The sequence below is a fragment of the Typopeltis vanoorti genome, chromosome 16 (assembly GCF_054136105.1).
Source record: "Typopeltis vanoorti isolate ZY-2024b chromosome 16, IOZ_Tvanoo_1.0, whole genome shotgun sequence".
NCBI classification, from domain to species: Eukaryota; Metazoa; Arthropoda; class Arachnida; order Uropygi; family Thelyphonidae; genus Typopeltis; species Typopeltis vanoorti.
The window spans coordinates 57,499,405-57,516,751 of record NC_143564.1 but is presented as its reverse complement, the minus strand read 5'-3'; the positions used below and the strand labels follow the sequence as shown (position 1 = coordinate 57,516,751).

General features: G+C 34.7%; 1 protein-coding gene across 1 annotated transcript in view; it reads left to right on the top strand.

Moving 5' to 3' along the window:
- Positions 1-17,347, top strand: part of LOC150098041 (protein obstructor-E-like) — a 56,005-nt gene that overhangs the window by 25,939 nt on the left and 12,719 nt on the right. The window contains exons 2-3 of the mRNA XM_090406585.1: positions 8,947-9,153; positions 12,271-12,459. Coding sequence (XP_090262711.1) covers positions 8,947-9,153; positions 12,271-12,459 — 396 coding nt within the window. The remainder of the gene's footprint in view (positions 1-8,946; positions 9,154-12,270; positions 12,460-17,347) is intronic.

Here is a 17,347-nt window from a genome sequence, read left to right as displayed (position 1 = left end):
AATAATTATTTAAAAATTAATTTAAAATATTAATTAAAATTGAATATCTATTTTATTTGAATTTATATGTTCATTAAACAAAAAATATGATTATTTTGAAATTTTAGTTCTCTAGAGATGTCAGACGACACACTCTTATCAATTTCATTTGATCCAGATGCAATATCAACGTTTTCTTGTTGCTTACAGCTACTTGTATTTGCTATATTGCTCTCTTTTGTGCGTTTTATAAATCCAATCTTGAACCAATGATCCATACGTAAGAATTTGAAAGCTAAAAAAAAAAACTTTCCCAAATTTATAAAAAATACTTGCCCAAAATTAAAGCTAAAAAATCGTTGCGAGATACGTGCGGGAATTTTTGGAAATTAAAGTTTTCAGGAAAAAAACTGAAAATGGTGCGACTTACCAAGAAGCTCCTACTCGCTATCACTACTTTTGGCATCGAGAACAGTTTCTTTGTGTGCATCGTCAAAGTCATCTACCCAAATAGCATCATCTTCTTTCCCATTATTTCAACAAAAATTACCAGTAATTTACAAGAGAGCAGCGAAGAACTGCATATGATTGGTGCGCTATTAACAAAACATCGCGCGAACCAAAAACAAATTAGCATTTCAACAGTTGAGTTGAAATGCTAATTCCCTTCAACCGAATTCCATAATATCTGAAACACATTCACTATGTGTTTCTTAGTTTTAACACGTTAACGACGCGGGTGGTGTCAAGCAAAACCATATGTTCAACCGGCAACATATGGTTTTGCTTGTCTATAAATAATTTTCTGTTCTGTTGGAGAGAGGATGTGATTCATTAATTAGTGCGTTTTATCTCGGTTGTCTCTAATTGAACTGTTTGTTGAAAAATATAATGACTCCTTTAATTATGCATAGCCGAAAATTGCCACGTACCCCCTAACGACCTTTCGTGTACCCCCGGGTTATGCGTACCACACTTTGAGAAACACTGATGTAGAGAAATCATGAGGGTAAAGAATACTAGATTTGATATCATCAGTGAATGTGATTTAATAATAATAATAATAATAATAATAATAATAATAATAATAAGTGATTTGATAATATCATCAGTGATCTGGCCATTGTACCTCCAATTAGATAGATTAATATATCCAATTGGAGTTGGACTCCTTCAATCTCTATAATCACTTCTCCATACACCTCGTAAAAAGTTACAGGTCTCACGATCTTTTGTAAAACCAATAACTTATTACCACATATAGGATTAATCTCTATATAAGTCACATAGCTAAAAGTTAGTTAAAAATCGTTTGGTATGACATGATACCAATATCAGAAGTTTTCGTTATTGTTTCCTGTTTTATTCCAAATTAACCTGTATCTGTTATTTATAACCTTATGGATTTTTTCTGGTATCCGTTATTGTATTTACTTTATTCTATTCCATTCTATAAACTCCTATTGTACTTACTCCACTATCTGCTGCTATTTTAACCACTCTACCTCTTGAGATTAGCTTCACGTATACTTTTTTGAAGCAAACAATGTCAATTTTTTTAATATGTTTATTATTAATATGGTTTATTAATTAATGCCATCTTATGTTATTAATGATAGAACCATGTCAATAACATTCTCATACCTGTGATCTTCGATAATCTACTTTAGTTCTAGCAACAGACTACAGAATAGCACAAATAATACTTCTGATCAATGAGAATAAATTATATATGCAGTTAAATGGAAATGATATACTATTGAACACTTTAAAAATACAATTTACTTTATCATGTGGATTTTCATACATCTGTATTTTTTCAGATCTGGATAATTTATGGAAAGTCTCTGAGGTTTAAGTTCACTATGATGATTTGTTTGTTTTGTTCACTGTGATGCTATCTTAGTGTTAGGGATACGAGATGGCTACCCCATGCTCTCTTAACGTGGATACTGTGTATGTATGTATATACAGGGTGGCCATAAATTAACTTTCCCTCTTTGGAAGTATCTGTAGCTAAAGCTAATACACGGAATGAGACCACATTTTATATTGAGACTTTCGAAGGCATGGGGAAATAAATTCCGCGAAAAAATATTTAGTACCAAAAAGTCGCCGATAGGATACATTTTGGCGCTGGCGGAGCCAAAAGCAGTTAAATATTTGCAGTAAATGCAGGTAAAAAGTATTATGCAAATTTTACTGTGCATACATGACAGCAGCGCCACCATTTCCGCTTAAAAATGGATTAGAAACGTTCAGGCAGTTATTCGAATTGTGCTCAATATGTGTCCTACTTTGCCTCAGCATGCTTTACTTGTTAAGTTGTTTTACCTTAAACAGTGCAATGCCATAGCGGCCCATCGGGAATTTAGAAGGCTTCATAACCTGCATACAGGTCCTATGCCAGCTGCAGCACTGAGAGCTATGATTAAGAAGTTTGAAGAAACTGGATCACTAGGAGTTAGACCTGACAGAGGATGGAAAACAGTGCAAGAAGAGACAGTAACAGACGTTGCTACTGCGGTGTTCGACGACACAGGGACCAGTACTGGTCCAAGCGCTCGTGCCATAGCTCACAAACTTGATATGGCTTATGGTAGAGTCTGGAAAATCTTATGGAAAATGCTTCACTTCCATCCGTATAAGTTCAGTCACATGCAAGCACTAACTACCACAGATTATGATAAGCACATGGCCTTCGGGGTAACGTTTCTTGCCCGAATGGAGGTCGACAATGACTGGCCTTGAAGAATATTGTGGGGTGATGAGGCTCAATTTTTGAGGTTAATTTAATGTGATTATTCGCTTGTTTTCGGCTCATCCAGCGCCAAAATTTACCCTATTGGCGACTTTTGGTACTAAATCTTTTTTTTGCGGAAATCATCTCCTCATGCCTTCAAAAGTCTCAATATAAAATTTGGTCTCATTCCGTTTATTGGTTTTAGCTACATATCCTCCAGAGAGGGAAAGTTATTTTATGACCACCCTGTGTATATATATATATATACACACACACACACATACAAATACATTGGATATTTAGTGGTCTGGTACAAATAACTTAATTGATAGCTCTACCCTGAACCACTGTACCAAAAGAAAAATACTATCATCAAAAAGATTACTCTTCTCTTCTCTTCCTTCCCAAGTTTCATATGGTTGCCACTGTAAAAGTTTCACATTTTTATTATTATCCTCTTAAAAGTTAAATCATGAAAATTATTTTAGTTTTCCTTCCAACCACTAAGACTTATGATAAATTTGTACACTTTGCCAGTACAGTAACGAGGTTATGAAGCGCCTGTGGCAAGTTTCTGACTTGCGACTGACATTCACCGTTGATGGCTGCAAATTGTGAATAAACAACTAACTTACTTTTTTTTAACTGCACAGACATCTGTTTGCAAAAGAAGAAAATAAAATAAAAAGTTTGTCACACGTAATTGCTTTTCTTCACTGGAAGATCTATGATAAGCTCTCTGTGGTCCATTTCTAAACAGTAATACTTCTCTTCACATGCCGTACTACCATCACTGAAAAGCCATTTTATAACATACAAAATTTACACTATATTGCGACCTCTACCTGCCAGTACACAGTATGTTATTTAATTTTCTTGACCAAAAAGCTCTGGAAAGACTTTTAATGGGGTTATATTGATCAAGTGCATATAATAAACAACTATGTTATACCAACTAGTTTCACCAACTAAGGCTGTTAGCATCTTCTGGGTACATGACTGATGTAAGGCACTAAAAAGTAAAAAAACTGTTACAAACTATAATAAACCGATTCCAATTATATTAAACAAAGAACAGAGCACGTACAATACATGCATAGAGCGTGGATGATAGCACTTCTTGTTATTTAGGAACGTTCTATAATTGACACTATAATTCAGTTCTGGCGACTTGAAGGATCTGATAAGGGTCTTCCAGATCACGGGCAAGATTAGTCCTTGGTTCCTGTTAAGGTTTTGTATACAGCGGGCAACTGTTTTGGCCTCCTTAAAAATTCGAGAGCGGAAGTGCTTCTCCATGTAAGGAATTGTGCTTCTATCCCACTCCATGGCATGGTTCGTTCTTGAGATTTTTCTTCTCTGTTATTATTGACGTCACGTATGTGTTCTTTTTGCCTAATTTCAAGGCTCCTTGAAGTTTGGCCGATGTAATTCAAGCCGCACGAGCAGGGTATGTTATAAACTCCAGCATATTTGGAGAAAGGATGGCAATCTTTTGGAGATCTTAAGAGTTGTCTAATCGTTTCTGTGGGTTTAAAGGCCACTCTTATTTTATGTGGTCTGAAGAGTGTAGCAGTCTTATTGGAAACTGTCCCTAAGTATGGAATGACGATGGTAGAAATATAACGTATGTCATCTTGTTGTCTTTGTCAAGTTTCAGAGAAAAGTATCTGGTGGACGAGTCTTCGAGGAAATCCATTCATGGTAAGGTTGGTGGATATCAAGATATCTTCGATTTCCTCGAAGATTCGTCCACAAGATACTTTTCTATGAGCCCCGACAAAGACAACAAGACGATATACGTTATATTTCTACCATCGTCATTCCATACTTAGGGATAGTTTCCAATAAGATTGCTAGACTCCTCAGACCACATAAAATAAAAGTGACATTTAAACCCACAGAAACGGTTAGACAACTCTTAAGATCTCCAAAAGATCGCGATCCTTTCTCCAAATATGCTGGAGTTTATAACATACCCTGCTCGTGCGGCTTGAATTACATCGGCCAAACTTCAAGGAGCCTTGAAATTAGGCAAAAAGAACACATACGTGACGTCAATAATAACAGAGAAGAAAAATCGGGGGTTAGCTTTTCATTTCTCAAGAACGAACCATAGAAGCACAATTCCTTACATGGAGGAGGACTTCTGCTCTGGAATTTTTAAGGAGGCCACAACAGTTGCCCGCTGTATACAAAACCTTAACAGGAACCAAGGACTAATCTTGCCCGTGATCTGGAAGACCCTTATCAGATCCTTCAAGTCGCCAGAACTGAATTATAGTGCCAACTATAGAACGTTCCTAAATAACAAGAAGTGATATCATCCACGCTCTATGCATGTATTGTACACGCTCTATTCTTTGTTTAATATAATTGGAATCGGTTTATTAAAGTTTGTAACAGTTTTTTTTTTACTTTTTAGTGCCTTACATCAGTTATGTACCCTCAAGATGCCAACAGCCTTAGTTGGTGAAACTAGTTGGTATAACATAGTTGTTTATTATATGCACTTGATCAATATAATCCCATTAAAAGTCCTTCCAGTACACAGTATGTCTAGGTACTTCAAATGTACCATGGTAATTTATCCGTTTCATGGCTACGTCAATTTTTAGTATTTGTATAATTTACAATTATGCCTAACATTATGAATAACCACGCATTCACGCTTCATATTAGTAAAAATGATAAAACACAAATAAGGAAGGATAAAAAATAATAGAACAAAAATAACAATAAAATCTCATGTAACTATCAAGTGCATTTTCTTATAAGGAAATTTAGGCTTTGTCGTTAATAAAGCGATCATGTGGTCTTGACCTGGGAGATTGTAAGATGTGCTGAATATTCTGTTAAGAAGGATTATATGTGGAATTACAAGACTGGTGATTATGACAAGTTGAGAAGTCAGCTTTCAGCAGTGCTATTGCATGAGAATTATGAAAGGGAAAGATGTTGATGGTGTTTGGGAGATTGTCAAGGAGTATTTAAAGAAAGCTGTATCAGACTGTATTCCCAGAGTCAGAAGGAGAAATCAAGTAGGAGTAAGATGGATGAATAATATTATTAAGCAGGAGTTGCAGATAAAGAAATGGTTGTGGAGAAAGTATAAAGAAAAATGTGATGAGCATTCCCATGAGCAGTATAAGGTACAGGCAAAGAGAGTAACCTGTACGGTAAGGAAAGTCAAAGCTAACTATGAGAGGAAGCTAGCTGATGAATCCAAAAGAAACTCTAAGGAGTTCTTTCGCTATGTGGTAACTAAAAGGAAAAATAACAATGGAAAGATTACTTTAAAAAGTGCTGATGGTAGGGAAATTACAGAAGAAAATCAAATAGTTGAGTTGCTTAGTGATCATTTTGCAAAAGTGTACCATCCTGGTTATGATAGTGCAGTGTCAAATGTGTCACTGACTGATGAGAGTCTAGAGATAGATGAAATAGAGGTGCATAATATATTACAGAACCTTAATGCTAACACTTCCATTGGATTAGATGGCATATCGGCCCATGTATTACGAGAATGTGCAAGAGAATTAGCACCTCTTCTAACCAGGCTGTTTAATTTAAGCCTCAGTTCTGGTAAAGTACCAATAGAATGAAAAGAAGGGAAAATAATTCCACTGCACAAGGGAGGCTCCAAGACTGATGTTGCAAATATAGACCAATCAATATATCTGGAGTGGTGGTTAAGGTTTTGGAGAAATTGGTAAAAATTAGAAGTCAGGACTGGGTGGACAGCATTATGATGCTTTATAAGGGGCAACATGGTTTTGTGAAAGGTGGGTCTTGCCTCAGTAACTTGCATACTTTCTATAATAAAGTAACATTAGAGTTGGATAAAGGAAATCCTTACTCAGTAATACTGCTGGACTTTGCAAAGGCATTTGACAAGATTCCACACGGAACTCTGTTGCATAAATTAGAGCAAATGGGTGTGGATCTGAAGCTGGTAATTTGTATTAGAGGATGGCTGGTGAATAGATACCAAAGCGTGGTTTACGGGAGCTGAGTACAGGAGAAGGCAAGTGACTAGTGGTGTACCTCAAGGCTCAGCGCTTGGTCCTCTATTGTTTAAGTTGTACATCAATGATATTGGGAATACTTTGAAAGGAAATATCCACTTGTTTGCTGATGATGCAAAATTAGGAAGAGCGATAGTCAATTCAGATGATATAGATATCTTGCAGGATTGTGGCTAAGTGTAAGGTGATGTACTTCGGAAGAATGAGATCACATGCTATTTACTATATTAACGGAACTGACCTGCAAGAAATTGACGAGGCAAGGGACTTGGGAGTTCTTGTGGACAGAGAACTTAAGTTTAAAGAGCATATTGAAAGATTGCCAAAACATCACATCAAATTTCATGGTTGTTGAAGAACACACTAACAAGCAGGGATAAGGAAATATTGTTCCACTTCATAAGGCATTAATGAGACCTCATTTGAACTATTGTGCACAGATCTGATCACCTGGATTTCTTGGTGATGAAGAAATGGTGGAGAGGATTCAGAGTCGAGTTACAAAGATTGTTGCAGGTCTGTGGGATGTTACCTATGAGGATAGACTGAAGATCTGTGGACTCCAAAAACTAGCTGATAGACGTAGGAGAGGAGATATGATAGAAGCATATAAATTATTAAAGGAATTTTTACAGGATTGATACTGATGACATTTTTAAGACCAGTGCAGAAAGGGAAAGAACAAGAGGCCATCCCTGGAGATTATGAAAGAGTGTGGTTAACAAGGGTGTTAGGACTAGATTTTTTACTTAGAGGGTTGTGAAGGGGTGGAATGTGTTGCATGAGGTAGTTGTGAATGCTTCGTCTGTGAATGAATTTAAGGAGAAGTATGATAGGTATTGTGTAAATAATGATTAGTGTGTCAATGTGGGGTCTCTCGCGATGAGTCTTTTGACTCCATGGAGACACTTATAATAATAATAATGACAATAATAATAATAATAATAATAATAATACTTTTCAATAAATCTAAGGAAAATTTTAAATGGTTACAAAAAATAAGTTTTCAGTTTTATTGAATAAATCTTTGTAGTTAATTCAAAGAAAACACTTCTCATTAGGATGGTCACTGAAAAAAAAATCTCAATTCCATGAAGGAATTGAGGTGTCTGTCTAACATGTCTTCTTACATGTTCTAAAATAAAAAGAACAAATTATTACAATTTATGAAACATGAGTTTTCAGGCTCTCTTCTTCTTTTAGCAGAATTTCATACTAATTGTAGAGTTCGATATTTTCTTCAATAGCATAGTGACAGTTCACGATTTGTAGATGTGAAGGGTATTTTATGAATGCCAGCTTTCATTTAATCTATGGATTCAGTCTGCCATTTTAGACAATTTCCATCCACAACAGAGGAAGTGTGCTTGTTTCCCTATCCTTTAGGTTCAATGCAAATAGTGTAGATATGTGAGTCTGTCTGCTAATGGATAATAAGTTGACCGTTCTTTTTTGTGTATACGAACTCTATGAGATTTATTTATTTATTTTATTTTATTGATAGTGGAGGAAACTGGATATTGTAAATTCAAGGGTGTGCATTCAAGAGAGTGCCAATATTTACTCGATATTCACTCAACGTCATACTTATATGCGTACAAGTATGCCATTAAATTTTTATTTGCCAGTCCAGTGGAGTTCTTCGGTGAGAACTTCATTATCAATATTTTCTCTTGTAATGAAGATAACTAAAGTTTGGTCTTTGCTTTGTATTATGCGTGTAAAGAAGGTGTTGAGTATGATATGTGATTTAGCAGTATGTTTTGTTTTTTTTCCCCTCTCTCTCCTTTTCTTCCTCACTGCTTCTCACACCTTTAAAGTTACATATTTTGAAGTATTATGGCCGAAGTTTAATGGAATGAGATTAATTTTGGGGGTTTCTAATACAATTATCCAGAACTTTCATTACATCTTGTTGATGCTATTGACACTTTTTTACTAAGCAAGATATTTCAATATTAATCTCAATTAGTACTTAAAAACAGACTTGCATCCATTACAAACAGATTTTTGTTTAATTTTGATTAATTTTGATTTTAAATAATTATGACTAAATATCAGTAAACTGAAAAAAAAATAATAATAAAGTGTCAAATCAAGGTAATAAATGTGATGTGTTATCATTACTTTCATCTACTGATAGCAGAAAAGTGCTTAATACTTGAGGACAGTCCTGATGTTATTTTTATATTTCAGTTCTTGCTCAGAAGGAGACTTTCAACTGCCCGAAATCCTTTGGATTTTATCCACATGACTTAAGCTGTGATAAGTACTGGTCATGTGAAAATGGAACAGCCACACTTAAAGTATGTGGGAATGGACTTGTTTTTGACGACAACGATTCCCTAAAGGAAAACTGTGCTTACATGTTCACTGTTAATTGTGGAGACAGAACAGAACTTGGTAAGTAAATACTACATTATTTTCAGATATTTGTTTTAAATATAAAGTACGCATAATTATCTGTTAAAAGAAATAAAAAATATGAAAGTTATAATAAATATATGTGCCTGTTCAGTTAGTGGTAAACCATTATTGTGCTATTTACAGATGACTTCTGATTTTGATTCATACTTCTACTGCTCTCCGAATCAGTAGTTTCCTCCTCTTTTGTGCATTTTTAGCTTGTTTTGTAAAGAAGTTTGAAATTACAGCCTACATGAAAGCAAAGAAATTAACCAAGGCAGCACAAAGCAATGTAGCTGCTATTGACTGGCTCAAGCCTTATTTTATTTATTTTTTTCCTACCTGTGCAAGTTTATGTATTAATCATTTTTGCTGACTTAGTGGAAGTGGTACTTGCATCCTCTGTGATAGGCCACCCAAAGATAGACTTAAGTTCAAGTGTAGTTCTCGACTGGAGGAACATTTTATAGGCCTTTCTTCAACCAGTTCCTGAGTTTGTTGTTATCTGGTCAAGCGGGATTTTACATCCTATGAACTGAACAAAACCGACTGTAGAATCCAATTATTTCAAACAGTAGCATATCCTGTTAAGGTTAGGCACCAAGAGATAGCAGCTCTTGTTTGACATTCTCCTGATCTTATAATTAGCGATAGTTATGGGGAAGCTATCTCTGATTGGCTACCAGTGGAGATTGAACTGTCTACTCAGTCTTCAAAAGCTAGATAGGGTTAAACGGCTTCATCTACTTCCTATAAGGGAATAAAAGGTGTTACATGATTTATTATATGATTTTTGATATGTGTAAAATGCAGATATTAATTAAAATCAAATGTAATCATAATTTTCCATGTACTACAGCACTGTGCAGTTCTGTGGAAATGATGTGCACATCCATAATGGTAGGTCACCCAGAGAGTTATAGGTTCAGTTCTAATCACAAACTAGAGGAACTTTTTCTAATCCTTTCTCTGGCTGGTTTCCTATTTGATTTCTGTAATGGACGAAAATGGGGTTTCTCCTCTTAAAAACTCAGAGTTTTAGTCCTGCATCTCAAAACAGACCATAGAATTCCCATATAACAGTGATATGAATGTTAGATTTAGGATTGCAAAACTGCTGCATTATCCATCCTTTTCTCTCCCTGAAAAGACTTGATTCATTGATAGTTTGGGCTCACTATAAACTGAATGATGGGGACTAACTGACCAAATGTCTTCAAAAATCTAACACCAAAGTAGCTCTGCTTCCCCCCTTTAGAGAATAAAATGCATTAGAGGATTTATGTTTAATTTTACAGTACTACTATTTTTTTTATTTAAAATTCTTATCAAATCGACAAAAAAAGCCAGCCTGATAAAAATTTGATACCAAGTTTGCTGTCTTATATTAGAATTACAGGATAGCTGCTGTAACGTAATATATAAGAAAATAAGTATAAATTTATTTTATGTGCAGTGTATAGCACTTGCATTATATTGAATTTTAGTGGCATATGGCTTGTAATAAAGAAGACTGGATGTTGGTCAAGAGTCTTAATTCATGCAGACCATGAGTTAGGGATTAGGTTTGGCATAGCTATGCTTATCATTATCTTTATATATTTAGTGTTCATTCTTGATTATAACAGTATACATTTTTGAAGTTATTATTAAAACTTCCATGGAGTCAAAAGACTCATTGTGGGAGGTCCCACTGTTACACACATAGTTTATCATACCGTGCCTTAAATATGTTCACTGTCTCCATGCTACCGCACTCTCAGGCAATGTATTCAAATCCCTCACCACTCTCCATGCTAAAAAACCTGCTTCTCCTCCCCCTTGCTCACTCTCTCCTTATAAAGCTTCCCGGGATAACCTCTTGTTCTCTTTCACATTCCTTTCAGGTGAATCACTAAAATACTGCTTTTTTTTGTAATTTTTGTTAATTTACAAAAGTGGTAATTCTGTATCTCTCAAACTAAAACAGTCTGAAAGCTATCGTTGCTTAAATGTTCAGTAAAAATATTTGGAAACAGTTGCATGTCATTAAAAAATCTTTTCAAATTTAAAACCTTGTAGTCCATTTCTGAAAGTTGAGAGATATGTATAATATATACAAAATGAAATTTAGATTTGATATCCTGTAGATAAGTTGATCATCATCAGAATCTTGTTAAATAACAACAACAACAACAACAGAAATAACAATCTGAAAAGACAAAATATCCACTTCATGAATTATCCACCGAGATGATAAACAACTTGAATGTATTGCAATGAAAATGCTAACACCAAAACTAACCTAAAATAAAAAAAATAAACTGAAAATTCATTGATTTCTCAATTATCTGACTATGCTATGAAAATGATTTGTCATTCAACAAAGGCAATGAAATGAACGAAGTCTGAAAGTATCATTGCACTCATGGAATGACTCCTAATCCAATAATGGACAGATTAGCTAAAGTTCGTGTTCTGAATGTGATCACTTAGAGATCACTGCACTAAATTCTATACCCATACTAATTTCTCTAGTAAGCATGTTAGTTAAGTTAGTAAAAAACTAATTGAAAATGTGAATTTCTTTATCCAAGTTAAATTTCAGTTTTGTTTTGTAAAAAAAAGAAAAAAAAAATCAGCTAACGCCTTTTTATTCCCGTATATAGGGAGTAGGTGAGGCTGTTTAGCCCTATCTAACTTTTGGAGACTGAGTGGGCAGTTCAATCTCCACTGGTACCCAATCAGAGATAGCTAGCCCAAGGCGATCACTGATTAAGCGGCATGCAGTGAAGAGAGATGACTCAACAAGTGCCACCATCTCGTGGTCCCTAACCCTAACACTTGTATTTAATGTCTGAAATAATGTGGGTTCTGTGGTCGATTTTCTTAAGTTTACAGGATGAAAACCCAAGTTTCCGGGAGAAAAAATCCGCTTGCCCATGCCAGAGATCGACTAACTTGGGAACCGGTCAAAAAAAGGCTTAGAAAAACTTCTTCTAGTCGCCGACTAGATTCAAAACCAAGAAGTCTTCCTTCGTGCGGTCAAACACCATGGTGTGCAAGCGCCACATCCACTGAGCTACACAGGCTCTTTTTGTTTTGTATATATTGTATAATTTTATTTTTTTCTAGAACCTGCAATTAGCACTCCCCATTGTCCTCGTCTTTATGGAATTTTTGATGAACCACAGAACTGCAGAGTGTTTTACTCTTGTTGGAATGGAGACGCATCTCGGTATGAATGCCCTCCAGGTTTGGCATATGATGCAGACCAGAGAGTTTGTGTTTGGGCAGATCTTGTGGACCGCTGTGATCAGTTAGGTAAGTCATCCCCATCAGTACTCAAAACACAAAAATAATTAAATTTCAACCCATACTATACACGAATAATCAATATATATATTACAGTTATTGTTTTGATTTGAAGAATCTTACTAGTATTATTTTATTATTGCTTACAATGAATAGAGGCAGACATTGCAAGATTCTAAATCCCAACAGTTCTAGATCTTAAATTCTTAGTTAAAAACAGCAAATTGTGGAATATGAAAACATGTCAGTAGCCTAGAATTATTTTTAAATTGGATTTGAATACTACCAATTTGTTAAAAGAAGGTTATTTGTATTTATAAAATAAAGTTGGATGCTTGCAGTGACTGCTTATCACTTGTAAGAACTAAATGCAGAACATCCATATTCTAAAAATGTTGAAACCATTTTTATTAAGGTTGCAATGTTGATTATGATCTCAAGAGCCTTAAATTTTGCATTAACATCATGTTTTGGTTATCATCCCAGTCGATTCTTTTAAACTCTTTCAAGGCATAATCAGAAAGAATTGATTTCATTCATTAATGGATCTGATGTGTCATTTGTCCTCTTTTCTGATCTGTTTTGCACACCCTATCTTACATAAGATAAGGTAGAAATGCATTTAATTTATTATAGCTAGCAGTGAACAAGGAGATAAGTGGATTCTCAGAGGAGCTGAACATACTTTTTGATTTTGTGGAGGTTCAAAGTAGTATTTTTTTGAAGCTGATCTCACCTATGAAAGATTATAAACCCATAATAAATTCATTATGTATAAATGACTCTATGGTCATTCAAATATTATGAGCTGATTATTTTGTAAGGCAGTATTTTGCATAAATCAGCTAAATCAGATTTAGCTGGTTTATATTTTGTAAGGCAAATAACTTTATTTTTCACAATGAAGGTATGACCATTGGCTTCACACTATTCACTCCAGCCAAGCGCATTTTTATAAAAAATTTTGAAAAATATTCTAAATATTCTAACTCTAAAACCCAGGTATGAAACTATCGGAAAATCCAATATGTTGATACTGTATTGGGTTTCCCCCAAAAAAATCTCTTTGCACCATTTGAGCAATAAAAAAACATATATAAACTGTCATTAAAATCGAAAAATAATAATGCAATCTGTCATTTCTGGATACACTTGTGATGTGCTCTCCTAGGCTGTCTTGTGAAAAACTGAAAGATGGTTGATTTTTAATAAAAATGCAGTTAGTTATTTGGGATGTCCACAATGTAATTGCTGTAGTTTGTATCACAACAACTCATATGAATTGTATAAACTTCGTTTCTGTGGAAGAACTATTATATAAGTCATTTATCAGGTCAAATGATGTGTGTTTGACTTTAGAGAATTTGTGAGGTGGAGTAGCGAGAAATATAATGCAAGTTTTGAATCAGATGGAGGAGTCAGTGTATGGCTGTCCCAATGAGAGTTTTATTTACTAGAATGTATTGCTGTCTGTTCGTATATGGCAGTGGTGGTATATTGTGACCATGATTAGTCATAGTACTTGGAAAAATAACATCAAACATTGTTGACATTCTCAAAAATACTGTTTCCTACACTGTGGCATTTCTGTGAAAACAACTCCATTGAATATCAAAATAATAATGCTATGATAATGCAAAGTGAAAAGGTTGGACCATCTAGGTCCAACAGTCACAAAGTTTTCTTTAAGAAAACCTTGAAGAGTTAGAATGTTGGATGAGAGCAAGACCAGCACATCCAACTTCACTACAGGAATTATTTTGGTGGATGAATGGGTCAAAATACTTATGTTTATCAACGATTAGTGGAAAAGTAGAGTATAACCTGTAATGGCAGCTAAAGGTGTCCAGTGGTCTGAGATTTGTGCAGAGACAAGTTCATAGTATCCACACATTTTTCTCAGTTGTCAAGTCCACTGAAGTGCTTCTAGACATGACTGTGGGCCTGTAGAACTACTGCTTTGGCAATCTGTTGAACTTTGGAGTAGAGCTTTTCTATAGAGTTATTGTCAATTTTCTGTACAGCAGAGCAATTGCTGGACAAGAACAGATATGGACAGGTGTTAGTTCAACTCCTGGACAGTTCTTGCATATTTCATAGCTTCTAGTATCATCCAGATGAATTTTCATCCTTTAAAATGTTCTGTCCTTAGTCTAGTGATAATTGTGGTTATTTCTCTATTTTCATTAATATCATTCTTATTTTTGCAACAGAGTTACTATCGGTTAGTGATAGTGGGTGTAATTTTTGATTTAAGTATCTTGCTTCTTTGGCTAGTCTGTCTGCTCTCTCATTGCCTTCAATATTTACATGGGCTGGTATCCATTGCAGTGTACAGTTCTTATTTTTTTAAATTTAAAGTTGTTAGTTGTTCATGAATTTCCTGTGTGAATTTTGTTTTTCCATTTTTTAATGCTTCAAGTGCAGATTTTGAGTCACTATTGATGGTTATTTCTTCTGTAATGTTTATTACTGGATTAGAGAGAGAGAGAGAACTTGAGAGCTACTTGTATGGCTGTTAATCCAGAAGTGAAGTTTGAAGCTATTTTGCCAGCTATAGTTTTGATTTGCATTTCCTAGCCTCCAAGTAGTTAGAAAAGCCCCTGCTCCTCCTCCTTGGTTGAGTGCTTCATCAAATGATCCATTAGTATAGGCAATGACATGGTTTAGATTATTTAAGTGATGTATAGTGTCAAGTATTTTTCTTTTATTTTCATGCTGTGAATCCTTTTTTTGAACAAGGTTCTAAGAAATTAAAGTTAATCATTGTGTTTTTTGGTATAGTGGAAAAGAATGACTCTTTGCTTATTTCAATGGAATGGACAGGTGCTCTAAGTCTATCTGTTTATTAATTTCATCATCATATTGTAATGTTAGATGATCTCTTTAGTCTAGATTTTTCTGTTCAGGAATTGAAAGTCCTGCGTGAGATGTGATTCTGTTGTTGGCTCCTGATTCTATTAGTGATAACTGTGGAGACATTCCTTCTGTTTCCTAGTATGTGAAGCCCACACGTTTGTTGTGTTTTTAAATTATTTGTGGATGAGACTGCACCTCTAATAATTTTTGCTACTCTTCATTGTACTTTGTCAAATTTTTCTTTTGAGCTAGTAGAAGCTGGAGCCCAGATTGATGAGGCATATTCCGTAGTGGATCGTATGAGTACATATACGGCACTCATATTTCAGCCTTTTGAGAGCTTTATTAGATATATTTGTAATATGATCCTTTCTTTCATGCTTACATGGTGATCAGAATACATTTTGAAAAATTATGGAGACAACTACAGTGTTATTGAGTAAAACTTTAGTTTAATATAAACCAAAATCAACACTCAACATTTCAGCCTTCATATCAAGGTTATCTTCTGGAGCATACACAGAGAAATAAGCTACACTACAATCTATATGGTTTGCTAAAGTTACTGACCAACCGTTACTACAATTATTGGCCTGACCTCTGATGAAAAAAAAAAAAACCTTTACTACATCAAAGCTAGATTATCTATTAGGTTACAAAACTAAATTGGACTGGAGAGCAACATGCTTATATATATATTAAAAAAAAAAAAATGTGATTATATATTATATATATATATATATAAATTTCAACCAATTGGTATGGAATGTTTCCTAAAGTATGCTAGATACTAAGTGGGCTGAACATGTGCCATTCAAATTCTTGGAATTTTTATGCTACCATTATTGTTGAGATTAGGATGGATCAATCAGAATTTCACAGGCTTCTTTAAATTTTTGTTCATACCAAGTTTTTGTATGAAGTAAAGAGCAGGTACCTTTTCAATCAATTTGGTGTAGGGTGTTGAGAGGTGATCTGAGAGGCCTGCTTCACCAAAATTGTTATATTTAATGTGTCCTTTGTGTTCTTTTTTTTAACATATAGGGATTGTACATCCAGTTTCACCAATATAAGGTAAGTTACAGGTGCAGTAGATGCAATAAACTCCAGAATGTGCCAATGGGAGAAGAGGATCCTTAGAGGAGTTGAACATGTTTTTTAATTTTTTAGGTGCTTTAAAAGTGCCATTGAGATTATAATAGTGTAGGATTCTATTGATTTTTTTTTCTGATAATCCTATACTGTATGGGATGGCTATGGTTTTACTGTAATCTATATTCTTTTTTGATGAAGTTTTATGAAGAACTTTATTAATAGTATTTTTGTTATATCCATTATTTATAAATGTGTTGCTAATAATTTTTAATTCTTGTTTAAGAGCTTGTTGATTAGAGCAAATTGTTATAGCTCTGTTTTTAAGGGTGTTAATGACTCCAAATTTTTGTGATGGGTGGTGATATGAGTTAGCATGTATATATTGGCCAGTATGTGTCGGTTTGCAGTAACGTGAAGAACTGCCTGAGGGAAGACATGTGACCAGCGTATTCAGGAACGGAAGTGAGTTCTGATTTTCAATTTCGATAGTAAATTGTATGTGTTCATGTTGTTTGTTCAGGCGGCTAAGGAATGTGTTTAATGTTTGTTGACCGTGTGGCCAGATAATGAAAACATTGTCAACGTATCTAAGCCACACTGTAGGTTTTAGAGTAAAGGAATCAAGAGCACTCTTTGCTCAAAAGCTTCCATATAAAAGTTAGCAATTGGCAGGGATAGTGGTGAGACCATGACCGTACCTTCTTTTTGTAGGTAAAATTTATTTTGCCACACACGAAGTAACCATATAAAGAACACACCACTTTATAAAAAGAAAATAAAAAACATAACACTTGGAAAAGATGATTTATTAGTTAGTTTTGACATTTCTGCCCTTTTCACATGTGTCCCAATCAGTGACACAATTCTTCTCCTACAGAACAAATTTTTGCCCGACATTATGGCCCTCTTTGTCCACGTACTACGTTCTTGCTCTCCAGCCCAA